This window comes from Protopterus annectens, chromosome 2.part2, assembly GCF_019279795.1.
Source record: "Protopterus annectens isolate FY-2018-M chromosome 2.part2, PAN1.0, whole genome shotgun sequence".
Taxonomy (NCBI): domain Eukaryota; kingdom Metazoa; phylum Chordata; order Ceratodontiformes; family Protopteridae; genus Protopterus; species Protopterus annectens.
This window is the reverse complement of record NC_056730.1, coordinates 577,048,260-577,061,388: the sequence shown is the minus strand read 5'-3', so window position 1 is coordinate 577,061,388 and position 13,129 is coordinate 577,048,260. Positions and strand designations below refer to the sequence as shown.

At 43.8% G+C, this 13,129-nt stretch overlaps 1 protein-coding gene across 1 annotated transcript in view; it reads left to right on the top strand.

Moving 5' to 3' along the window:
• DLST (dihydrolipoamide S-succinyltransferase) overlaps nucleotides 1-13,129 on the top strand; it is a 1,212,631-nt gene that overhangs the window by 535,553 nt on the left and 663,949 nt on the right. Inside the window, exon 8 of the mRNA XM_044064453.1 lies at nucleotides 9,648-9,760. Coding sequence (XP_043920388.1) covers nucleotides 9,648-9,760 — 113 coding nt within the window. The remainder of the gene's footprint in view (nucleotides 1-9,647; nucleotides 9,761-13,129) is intronic.

The following is a 13,129-nucleotide window of genomic DNA, read 5'->3' as shown; positions in this document are numbered from 1 at the left end:
CCCTCCTGTGCAGTGTGTCACGCTTGGCCCCATGGCACCTGCCTCAGACTCCCTTCCCTGTTGTCTCAGCAGCAGAACCAGATTCTGCACCCTCAGCTGCAAACCCTGAACTTAGCAGCCTGGCTAATTACCTAATCTCTCATTTACCACCCCTCAGCAAATCAGTGATGGATATCATTTTAGAGGCTAGGAGGCCTAGTACTAAAAAATATTATGCTGCAAAATGGAAAGGATTTTGTACCTGAAACCAATCTCAAGGGATAAGTGCAGCAGTGCCCAATTTACCTCAGATTCTACAATATTTGACTGAGATGCTTCATAAGGGCCTGTTCTTTTCCTCCATCAAAATCCATGCCTCAGCCAATTCAGCTCATTATAACACAGAGCCTCCCCTCTTCTCTCACCCACTGCTCAAGCAGTTCCTCAGAAGGGCCAAAAATTTAAGGCCACCCAGGAGAGCGCCTGCTCTTGCCTGGGACCTTAACTTTGTCTTGGAGAAACTCACTCTTCCTCCTTTCGAGTCAGCTGCTACTGCAGATTTAAAATTCCTTTCCTGGAAAACAGCTTTCCTTTTAGCAATCACTTCTGTAAGACGGGTATCTGAATTACAGGCCCTTATGGCAGTGGAACCTTTCATCATCTTTCATGCGGACAGGGTGTCCCTCAGAACCAGTCCCTCCTTCATGCCCAAGGTGGTATCCAGTGTGGCTCTTAATCAGTCCATTCATTTGCCTACCTTCTTTCCTAACCCTCAGAACAAAGGAGAACGGATACTGCACTTCTTAGATGTGCACAGACAACTTAGATTCTACTTGGACAGGACTAAACCTCAAAGGAAATCTGAACAGCTGCTGGTAGCATTTGCTTCAGGGACAGAGGGGAAATGCTATTTCAACGCAAACCATTTCAAAATAGATAGGCCACTGCATTCATTTCTGCTATAAGCACCATGGAAAACCTATCCCACAGGGCATCAGACCCCATTCAACAAGGGCTGCATCTACCTCTACAGCCTTTCTCAGGGGTGTCCCTACAAGGGACGTCCTAGAAGCTGCTACCTGGAGTTCTGTACATACTTTCACCAAGCATTATCATTTTCCAATTTTCTCTAAATCCAGAGCTGGTTTTGCCTCTGCAGTGTTGCAGGGCCTTGTAGCTGGTCCTGATTGTATTTATATTCCTCCACCCAACCTTTGCTTTGGGAATCTACCCAAATGTAATGACTGCAACATTGAAACACGAAGAACATAGTACAGTTGTGTACACTTAACCATAAATGTAGATGTTTGAGTGTATTCACTGTTGCAGTCCTGGTTACTGTCCCGCCAGCCCCCTTTTCTTTTTTTGACTAAACCTCTACTCTCATTTACTATGCTGAAAAAGCTTTTTGGTGTATTTGCTTTTTTTTATTGGCGGTATATCCTTGTATTATAGATTTAATTGCTTCCCATTAGGGGGCACCTGACATCTGGGGCAAGAAAAACTGATGTAATGGCGTTGACTGCATGTTTTACACCCCTGACGACCTTCCCTCATGGAAGAAGGGACAGCAACCGACGCAGGACCCAAGACTTTGTTAATCAGGCCGACTGAGGGCTACTGCAAAGCAGATATCCCAAATGTAATGACTGCAACAGTGAATACAGACAAACATCTACATTTATGGGAAGTGTACACAACTGCACTTTCTCACTTGCAGTAACTGCAGTCTCACATCTGAAACAGTTTGCATGCTTTGGATAAGCATTAACTTTTAGTCCCAAGAAAAAGTACACTTCACTGTCTTTAAGTAAATAAACTAAATTGTGCACTGTTATATTAAATGTATTAAAGCAGTAAGACTGCTATGAAAGGAACTAATTTGTATAACTATCTCCTGCCTTTATCTGCAGACCTTATCAAATAAAATTTGCAGTTTCATTATAGGTTTCCCCTCAGAGTGAACACTTCATTATAGGTTTCCCTCAGAGTGAACACTTCATTATAGGTTTCCCCTCAGAGTGAACACTTCATTATAGGGTTCCCTCAGAGTGAACACTTCATTATAGGGTTCCCTCGGAGTGAACACTTCATTATAGGGTTCCCTCGGAGTGAGCACTTCATTATAGGGTTCCCTCAGAGTGAACACTTCATTATAGGGTTCCCTCAGAGTGAACACTTCATTGTAGGGTTCCCTCAGAGTGAACACTTCATTGTAGGGTTCCCTCAGAGTGAACATTTCATTGTAGGGTTCCCTCAGAGTGAACACTTCATTGTAGGTTTCCCTCAGAGTGAACACTTCATTGTAGGTTTCCCTCAGAGTGAACACTTCATTGTAGGTTTCCCTCAGAGTGAACACTTCATTGTAGGTTTCCCTCAGAGTGAACACTTCATTGTAGGTTTCCCTCAGAGTGAACACTTCTTTGTAGGTTTCCCTCAGAGTGAACACTTCATTGTAGGTTTCCCTCAGAGTGAACACTTCATTATAGGATGTTCTTCGTATTTCACTGTTGCAGTCATTACATTTGGGTAATCCTGCTGGCAGGTTGCCCTCAGTCGGCCTGAATTCCAAAGTCTTGGGTCCTGCGTCAGCTGCTGTCGCCCCTTCCCTGACATCAGGTTGTCAAGGGTATAAAAGAAGCAGCCGTCGCCATTTTCTTTATTCTTTCTTGACGCGCGGTGCCCGATGCAAAAGCAGTTTGCAAGTGCCAGTCGGCCGACTCCTGAGATTTTCGTGTTCGAATTTCAGATCCGAAGTCGTCATTAAAAGCTAAGTACCCCGTTGGGGAAACTTTTTTCTTGCTCCAGACCAATGTCAGAAAAAGTTAATAATTGTATTTCTTGTGGAAAGCAAATACCTCATAAGGACTTTCACTCTTACTGTATTCCTTGCCTAGGCCCTGACCACGACGTTTCTAGTTGTCTATTTTGTGCTAGATTTAACCAACGCACTATTAAGCGTCAGTACGATTTTGCACTAAGCTGTTTTGGACGCAGATTTAATTATATGCCATCGGATAGACATCTGACTACCGGAGTTCACAAGAAATGCAAAGAAAAGGAAAAAGACAGGCAACCGAGGTCCAAAACCGATGACGAAGTTTCTCCTAAGCAGGTCGCCGGTTCGCCTGTTCTCATTGAGGTGCTTTTGCAGCCCCTGACGCCCACTACTTTAGAGTCGCAGGCCGCTACCGATTCCCACGTGGAGCCGGTCAGGCCGCTGGAGACTCAAGGTATTGGAGACTCGGAGACTATTCCCTCAGATGGGTCCGGAGCCTTTGAGCAGGCATCGGCTCCTGAGGGTGTTTTCAGACCTAAACAGTTATACATTAAACCAACTACAGTTTCAAAGGCAAAGACTAAAGCACCTTTAAAGGCAAAGAAACAAGTTCACCAGCCACATGGACAGGCCTCCATGCCCAAAAAACAGATGCTCAAAATGGCTGAAGACTTAATTACCTTGATCAGGGGTTCCCATTCCCCTCCTGATAAGAGCCCTAGGCAAGAGACAGACTATGAATCTTCAGATCAGGTTTCCATTTCCTCAGATTCCTCCTCTGATCAGGAATATTCTCTTCCTCCCTATGGGGATTCTGATGCTGAAGAGTCTATCCCTTCAGCTTCTCCTCTTGAGGGCTATTCCTTTGGGGGAACCTTGCATACCATGAGGGAGCATTTCCACTGGGAGAGCCAAGATTATTCAGAATCTAAGAAGAGGCTCAGGGACTTTCTTCTACTTCCTCAACACAGGCCTCTAGCTATTCCACCTGTTAGACATTGTAGATATGTTTTCAGAGTCTAGTCTGACCCCTGACTCCTTACCTCCAGCACCTGTTAAGCCTGACAGATATTACAGGGTTCCTGACTCTCATAAATTCCTTTTCAAAAACCCTGCTGCAGACCCAGAAACTATTTCTCAGGGTCCCAAAGGGGTTAAGGCTTCCACTGCAAAAAACCCTACCCCCTCTGACAGAGATTCTAGGGTACTAGATAGATGGGGAAAAAGATTTACACATCTGCTACCTTGGCTATATGGGCCTTAAACTGCCAGTTTCATATGCTCAAATATCAGTAATATGTCATGACACTGCTTAAACAGAAAATGTTGGTAAATTCTGAATGTGCAGATAAAGAAATGCAGGATTTATTGCATGCAGCTGAACAAGTTGGAAAGCATGCTTTGCAATGTGGTTTTGATTCTCTGGAGGCCTCCTGCAGGGCCGCAGTTACGTGTTCTGTAATTAGGAGGCATGCTTGGTTAAAAGAACAAAATCTGCCTGATCATGTTAGTTAAATTATTAGATGCACCTTTACAGCATGATTCTTTGTTTGGGGTTAAGGCAGAAGAGGTGTTAAAGAAAATGGAGGACAAGGCTAAATCTATGCAAACTGTCAAAGATTTCTTACAAGTACAGCCACCTAGGTTTAGCAGACACTGGCCTACAAAGAAATGGTCCTTTCCAGTGTCAGACCTCAAAGGGGCAGATCCAGATGCCCTAGAGGCAGATCCCAGCCACAAGGTTCGTACAGGTCTAAACAATGGGGTGCTTCTACCTCCAAAAGTGGAGAAGACAAATCACAGCCTTACAGGAAACAGTCCCAATGACTTCCCCCTGCCTGCACCAAGCACTTATTTCCTGGCAGCACCTTTAGGGGGAAAAATAGCACTTTTTTCTCAAAAATGGCACATTATAACTCGGGACAAATGGGTTCTAGACATAGTGTCACAAGGCTACAAGTTTCAATTCCATACCCTGCCAAGGGCAAACGGTTGGCCAGACCTGCCAAAAAATCAATTGACAGAGGCTCAAAAATAGGTCTCAACCCTCATGGACATGAGGGGCTATTCAACAAGTACCACAGCAAGAGCAGGGACAAGGATTTTACTCAAGACTGTTCTTGGTACCCAGAAAGGACAAAGCATGGAGACCAATACTGGACCTATCTATTCTAAACACTTTCCTGGATATTCCAAAATTCAAGATGTTGACCTTGCAGCAGCTTCTGCCCATGCTGGGCAGAAAGGCACGGCTCGTCAATTTAGACCTAAAAGAGGCATACCTGCATGTCCCAATCAGACAATTATGCAGAAGATACCTCAGATTCAAGGCTGGTTCAAAGCATTACCAATTCTCTGACTGCCCTTTGGCTTATCTACTGCGCCCAGGGTCTTCACAAAGTGCCTGGCACCAGTAATTGCTTTCTGCAGACAAAGAGGAATACAGATATAGCCTTACTTGGACTGCCTCATTCAAGCAGAGAACAAGGACATTTTACTACAGCATCCGGCGTTTGTGAAAAGACTTTTAACATGCCTAGGGTACACAGTCAATGAACAGAAATCAAAACTAGTACCCTCTCAAGAGATAATATTCCTGGGTGCAAGCTTAAATACAACTGCCCAGATGGCTTATCTCACGCCAGACAAACAAAGGCAACTGACTACCTACTTTAAAATCTTGGCAACAAAGGCCCAGTTATCTGCAAGAAAAATTCTGCAGGCTTTGTGCTTCCATGGCATCCTGCATCCTACTAATTCCATATGCAAGACTGCATATGAGGAAACTTCAGTGGTATCTAAAAAGTGTTTGGAATCAACATTGCCACAGCCTGGAAACTGTAATTACTTCCATTCCCTGCCTGCAACAGGAGTTCCGATGGTGGGCAATGGCTTGTCACCAAAACAAGGGACAGCCATTCACATTACCTCCAGCCAGGCAGATACTAACAACGGATGCATCAGATTATGCCTGGGGGGCCCACATGGCAGGAAGATGCATTCAGGGCGCATGGACCTCAAACCAAATGCATCTACATATCAATCAGAAAGAGATGCTAGCTGTTCAGAATGCCCTGACAGCCTTCAAGGACCTACTTCATCCAGGACAATTACTGATAAAGACAGACAACACCACGGTGATGTGGTATATAAACAAGCAGGGGGGCACACATTCTTACCCCCTTTGCAGACTAGCCATGATGTTGTGGGACACAGCATTGACTTACCAACTACATCTGCAGGCACAATTCCTGCCAGGAAGGAAAAATACTCTGGCAGACGAACTAAGCAGAAACCTCATGGATCCCCACGAGTGGCATCTGGATCCACAAGTCTTCAGCATGATAACAAGGAAATGGGGATGCCTGGACATAGATCTATTTGCCTCCCCTCACAACTACCAACTAAAAAGATTTTGCACGGGGATTTTTCACAGACAAGCATGGAAAGTGGACGCCCTATCTTTCAGCTGGAAAAACCTATCCGTATATGCCTTTCCTCCCCCAAGATACTCCTAAAGGTCAGACAGGAGAAGCCAAAGATGATACTGATTGCCCCAGACTGGCCCCGCCAGCACTGGTACCCAATCTTAAGGAGCTTGTCTCAATGCCCAGCTTGGACCTTACCTCAAGTACCTCATCTACTGTCCCAACAAAACAATCAGATCCTGCACAGCCAACTCAGGACTTTAAACCTGGCAGTATGGCGGATAATGTAGTCATACAAAACACACCTCTCAGCAAAGCTGTGATGGATGTCATTTTGGAAGACAGAAGGCCTACTACTAGAAAATCTTATGCTGGAAAATGGAAAAGATTGTGTGCTTGGAACCAGGCACAAGGAACAGATACAGCTGTGCCAAATATTCCTCAGATTTTACAATACTTAACTGAGATGCTGGATGAAGGCCTTTCTTTCTCATCTATTAAAATTCATGCCTCTGCCATTTCGGCTTATTACAATGCAGAGCCACCAATCTTTTCACATCCATTATTAAGACAGTACCTCAGCGGAGCCAAAAATTTAAGGCCTCGAGGGAGATCACCAATGCCTGCATGGGACCTCAACTGTGTCTTGGAAAAACTCACCCTGCCTCCTTTTGAGCCAGCTGTTACTGCTGATATAAAGTTTTTATCTTGGAAAACAGCTCTGCTCCTAGCAATAACTTCTGCAAGACGAGTTTCAGAGCTACAGGCACTCATGGCTGTGGAACCTTTTATCATTTTTTTATCTGGACAGAGTCTCCCTGAGGACAAACCCAACATTTATGCCTAAGGTGGTGTCCAGTGTGGCTCTTAACCAAACCATTCATCTGCCAACTTTCTGTCCAAATCCACAGAACAAGGGGGAAAGAATTCTGCATTATTTGGACATGCACAGACAACCTAGATTCTACTTGGACAGAACCAAAGTTTTTAGAAAAACAGAGCAATTACTAGTGGCGTATGCTGCAGGATCACAAGGAAAGGCTATCTCAAAGCAGACTATTTCAAAGTGGATAGGCCACTGCATTTGTTTCTGCTATTTATACCATGGAAAGCCAGTGCCTAAGGGTATCAGGCCACATTTCACCAGAGCTGCAGCCACTTCATCAGCCTTTCTCAGGGGAGTACCAACCAAGGACATTTTAGAGGCAGCTGCTTGGAGTTCAGTGCACACCTTTACAAAGCACTATCATCTGCCACTCTACTCTAAATCCAGGGCAGGCTTTGCCACTGCAATTCTGCAGGGTCTCATAGCCCTCCTAATGCTGTTTAGCTCCAGCCTTCCAACCATAGGTTTGGGAATCTACCCAAATGTAATGACTGCAACAGTGAAACACGAAGAACATAGTACAGTTGTGTACACTTACAATAAATGTAGATGTTAGAGTGTATTCACTGTTGCAGTCCAGGTTACCCACCCTCCATCCCTCGTTTCTTCTGATGGAACTTATCTTTCCTGCTCTGATTTATACAACCTATGTGGTGTATATGTTTGCAGATGAAGGTAAAGTTTATATTGGTGCATGCAATGTTATTTATAGATATAAATTTTGGCTACCCTTTTAGTGGGCACCTGACATCTGGGGCAAGAAAAACTAAAGAAAATGGCATCTGCTGCTTCTTTTATACCCCTGATGACCTGACGTCAGGGAAGGGGCGATAGCAGCCGACGCAGGACCCAAGACTTTGGAATTCAGGCCGACTGTGGGCAACCTGCCAGCAGGATTACCCAAATGTAATGACTGCAACAGTGAATAACACTCTAACATCTACAATTATGGTAAGTGTACACAACTGTACTTTTCCCTCAGAGTGAACACTCTGCCCCACTTTAGCTGAAGCAGAATGACTCCCCCCACAAGCCAGAGCTGTCCTGTTACTTGGTTCCCTACTTTTTAAACTACTCTGTCAAGGTACCACATCTCCTTTGTCAATGAATCTCAGTGCACCTACCCCATTTCTGGTGTAGGTGAAGCGTGTTTCTCCCATTTAATGTGCTCAATCCTGACACTGAATACCACAAATTCAGTACCACAGTTCAAGCTACAGTGAGACAGAAGTATTGCATGTGGTCTGCCTTTCACACCTTTATCAGTTTATTATGACAAAGTAGCCCACAGAATGATACCAGTGTGATTAATACCACAGCACAATCAACTCTGTTGGCATTAATGAGTTAAAGGAGTGTGATACCTTTCAGGTGTCTCTTCAGTGGGTCATCATCTTTATGATTGACATGCTTAACAATTTGTTATTGGAGGTAAGAAAATTACCCCAAGATTGAGTGATGATGAAGTTACTATATATAGAGATTGAGGTGCAACTTTCTGTGCTTTCATTAAGTCTGTCTCTTTTGCCATAATCTGCAGTGTGACCTCTTTGTTCTCAGTGCACACATTCACAAAATAACATTTTTTTGACCACAGTAGTAGAATTTGGGCTTTCTATGGTATGTGTTTACCTCAGAATTCTGCCTTCCCAGTCAGTTTGGGCTGTGCCCAGGTTCCATCACTCATGGATGGATTTACTGCTTGGAATTTAACACAGCCATGATGCTTATCAAAGGAGGGACCCCAGTGATAGATTTAAAAGATGAGATGTGTTTGAGAGAAGACCTCATTGATTGATCACAGTTTCCTACCAGCCCTTACTTTTGGAGTTTCCAATAAGTTGAAGTGTTTAATTACATGGTACTTTGTAGGAGTCCAATTTCTAATTTTACTGTGTGATTTGCAGGAAGAGATCTTGCTATAGGCTGGATTTAAACTGGAAGGTTCTAGAGCTGTGTATGCTTATTTAGCCACCGGGTGGGTGTGGTGCTGCAGTGTGCAGTGCCACCAGGTGGGTGAACCTTGACCATTGAATTGTCAGGTTATAAGTGTCTGGGGTAATTTACAGATTTTTTGAGTATACCTGTGCTCTCATGCTTGGCACGGGGGGGGGGGGGGGGGGGTAGACATTATCTTGTAAATCCGATACATTAGGTTGTGATGTTTCAGCAGAAATTCATGCATCACCAAAAATCGGGGTGAAAGAAAAAGTTTACTAACCTGGGCTAACGACTAAATGCCAGCTGTTACCCACTGCAGACAACTTTCAAATCACTAGTGTAGTATGTATCTGTTTAGAATAGTGACCTGAGAGTTATTGGGGAGAGTGGCTGTGGAGAAAGAAGTGCTGACTGTATTCATGAGAGAAGCAGTGATCTTAGAACTTTTATTGAGGGTATGCCATGCTTTTTGTGTGTCCGTATATTAATCAGTTTTAGCAAAGAAAATAAATCTTTGAAAGTGGAAATTGTGCATTTATGGTGTGTAGCTGTACTTTAACTTCTGTAAAAAGTGCACATAATAAGGTTCTTGATACACAGACCATGGATGCCAGTATCTGTGGTCTAGATTAAGGAATCTGCTTCAGTGTTAAATTTTTATTTTCAGTTTCAGCCGTCAAGCCAACTGCAACTCCTCCATCCCCTGTTATGGACACCAGCGCTAAGGGCATCCGATCAGAACAGAGAGTAAGTGTACTGTAATGTTGTTTGGTTGTACCAGTGGTGTCTGCTAATTGCAGTGAACAAGACAAGAGCATAAGTGTGTCATTTTGGTGGCAACTGCTTGTAGCAGTGGGATTGGGTGGCCAACATACTAGCCATTTAAATGCTCCATAATTGCATAGAAAATATAGAGTTTTTCTATTCTGTGTGCTTCTTATAACAGACTGCTACCCTTTTTAGGGCTATATCTTACAAGAGACTGGCACCCTTAAGACTAATTTATGTGTCTTGTACCGACTGAGTACTGAGAATAGGCTCCAAGTCCTGAATATATTAAGTGGGCAATCAGAAATTGAGTGAACGAATGCTAAATGGATTACTGCGTACCTAATGCTTAATAGAAGTGTGATGTCATGTGTTGCTGTACTTGGGTCTTGTAGTGCTGAGTAATAATTGGGTGAGTACACAGCAAAACATTTTAACATTAGCAGGATGCAACTTGTTGCTACACTTTTTTTGTTTGGGCTGAAGAGCAAATTATCCTGAATGGCCAAATAACGTGCTGGTCACAACAGAAGTGCATTTTGGTTCATCACTGAAATTGATACAAAATGGAAATAACTTTTATGTAGAGATGGCACTCTGCAAATCTTAACCACCCTATTAATAACAGGATGACTAATAGATACTATTACAAGAGTACATCATGTCTTCTGTTTTTGTGTCTATTTTATTGTGTATTTTTTAACACCCACTCTGTTATACTGACACAAGTGTAACTGCGGAGCTCTTGGAGCAGACTAGGACCCTTGTTCTGCGAAGGCATTAGATGCTTAAGAACAAGACCAAGGGTTCTGTTCTCCTTTTTAGTTCAGTTTAGTGGCTTGAAATAACAGTTTTGCTGTGTTATGCTCCAGCAGAAGCCCACTGTGATGAGTCAGTTTGGTTCATCCTGTCCACCTTTCACAGTCTAGCATCTTTGTTTTCCATCAGAAGCTTAATGTTTGTGTTCATGTGCCCAGTGCTGGTGTTTCCTGTAACTTTGTGCACTGGAGATTTGAACATGCCTAACTCATGAATGCGGTTGGGATCTTGAACCTGACACATTGTTTGATTTTAGGCACCAAACATAGCAAGTTTTAAGCCATTAGAGTGTCCTCATGGCCACCAAATAACATGGTAAAACTCACATTAGTATTGCCCATGTTATAAGTGAGAGGAGCTTTGATTCAAAACTGCCATCCATAGGCACTGAAGGGAAAACTCTTGACCCACTTATGCCATTGGTTAATTGTCCTTTAAGGATTGGCAGAATGATCCTACTCAGCCCTGGTTTCAGCTGGGGTACTGTCTTAAAGACCAAAAACTGAATATATTGCCGTATTCTAAGTTAAGGTTGTTCAACAAATGTCTCTTCTGTCTTCAGAAGTTGCTGAGGCTGCTGTCATCTAGCTAGGGACAAACCTTGCTCCCATTCTCTGCTTTAGTTGGTGACATTTCACTGCCAGCTCTCAGGCTCAGGGGGTATATTCTTCAGGGATTGAAGTCCCTCTCCCAGTTAGTTTTTCAGAACTTGCCATCATGCAGTCTGATTTCATTGAATAGTCTCTCAAGTCATCCAGCTGTTGGCCAGTGATAAGAACAAGGAATTCTAGTGGTCGAGTCCCGTCCTGCCCAAGCTGAGCAGGGTCCAGTATTCCAGGTCAGTGGGGGTGAATGGTCTTCCCATGCAAGGCTTGTAGTTCAGGGTTTGAATGTTAGATGTTTGGGGTGTAGTGGAAACATAAATAACAGGTACAGGTATGCACCCTTAGGGAATATGCCCTGATTCTAACACTAATTCTGTTGTGGGCTTCATGTTCCTAATTCACCAGTGGCAGATGTCATTTGAACCTTGACCTGTGTCGTATGAACAACACATCCTCATACTCGCTCCAGGCTACATGTGAACTTGCCTAGAGAGATGTGTTGGGGGGGGGGGTGTCTCCCATTCTGGTGTGATTCAAAGAAGCTGAGAAACTGAAGGGCATTATTTGCAAGATATGTAAGGGCAATAGTTCCTTCCTAGTCTTAATCTCCTCCTTGAGAGGAATTCTGAGGTTGGAGAGGTTCCTGTATGGAGTGGGCCTCTGGCCATCGTTCCGTACCTTATTCTGCTTCAGAAGAAGTGAAGCTTATGTTTGACACCATCACGGGTGTGGTCATCAAGGGTGTTGTTTATACAGTCTGAAACCACATTTGCCTCTACTCCTGTGGTTTCAGAAAGTGCAGATACTACGTACAAATTCCAAAAGGAGTAGGGCAAAGCTCTGACCAGGCATCTTTGCACTTACTCCTGTATCGTCTCTTCAGTGCTGCAAAGTGCCAGGAGACCACAGCACTTTTAATGTGTTAGACTAAACAAGTATGGCAAAAGAGTATGCTTCGTTGCTATATTGAGGGTTTGATGCTGTCAGCTTACTCATTACACCCTTCCAAGTTCTGGTGGACTAGGCTTTGGAGTTTTTCCCCTTGGTTTGAGACTCATCATGGAAATGGACAAGACCTGCTGTCTGCAGCTTCAGTAATGGGCTTTGTGTAGCCCACGGTAATTTTGACTGTGCTGACAGTGGAGCTAGGGCCTCAGGCTTAAGGATGTGCCCACAATTGTTGGGCTTGCTGAAGCTGTCCTTGAAGGAAGTGTTAAGGAATTCAATCTTGTATGTCCCTTTCATGAGTTAGAGGTTGTCTTTTAGTGGATGATGATTTAAAAAGAAAATCAATCCTGACTACAACTCTGAAGACTTTATGACCCTCCTGCAGGCTCCTTTGCCTCTTTCACTTAGCATATCCCGCTCTGAAGAGAAAGAAGACTCCTTGTAGACAAAGGAGTGATTAGAAATGTCAGAGTCTTGCTCCTTTCTGTGCCAGTCAATTTACCCAAGAAAGAACTATGCCACCAGTAGCAGCTTGACTAGTCTTGAGTTGCCAATGTGAAAAGATGGTTCACAGAGTTTGCTTCACCTTAAAGAGCCTTCACAAAACTACTGTATGGTTGTGGACGTGGCCACCCTTACTGACATCTTGCACAGTGTTAGGTACTGCACAAAGAAGACCATACCATCACTACAAGGCTCATGGAACATTCTCTGGTAGATTATTTGAATTTAAAGAATGTCAGTAAATCTGCCCCTCATTTGCAGCAGGCAGGATGGAGCTTTTACTAGCCTTATTCCCTGGTTTTGAAAGGGACGGTGTTTCCTTCCCACCCATCTGGTGTACAGTGCTGTATCCTGCCTCTCCAGGTGGTTGTGCCTGTGCTATACCTGGTGCAGAGATAGTGTCATCTGGCATAAATAATGCTTTTTGGTACATTATCTGAGATCATCACAGGAGGTTCCTTCTGTTTGCTCT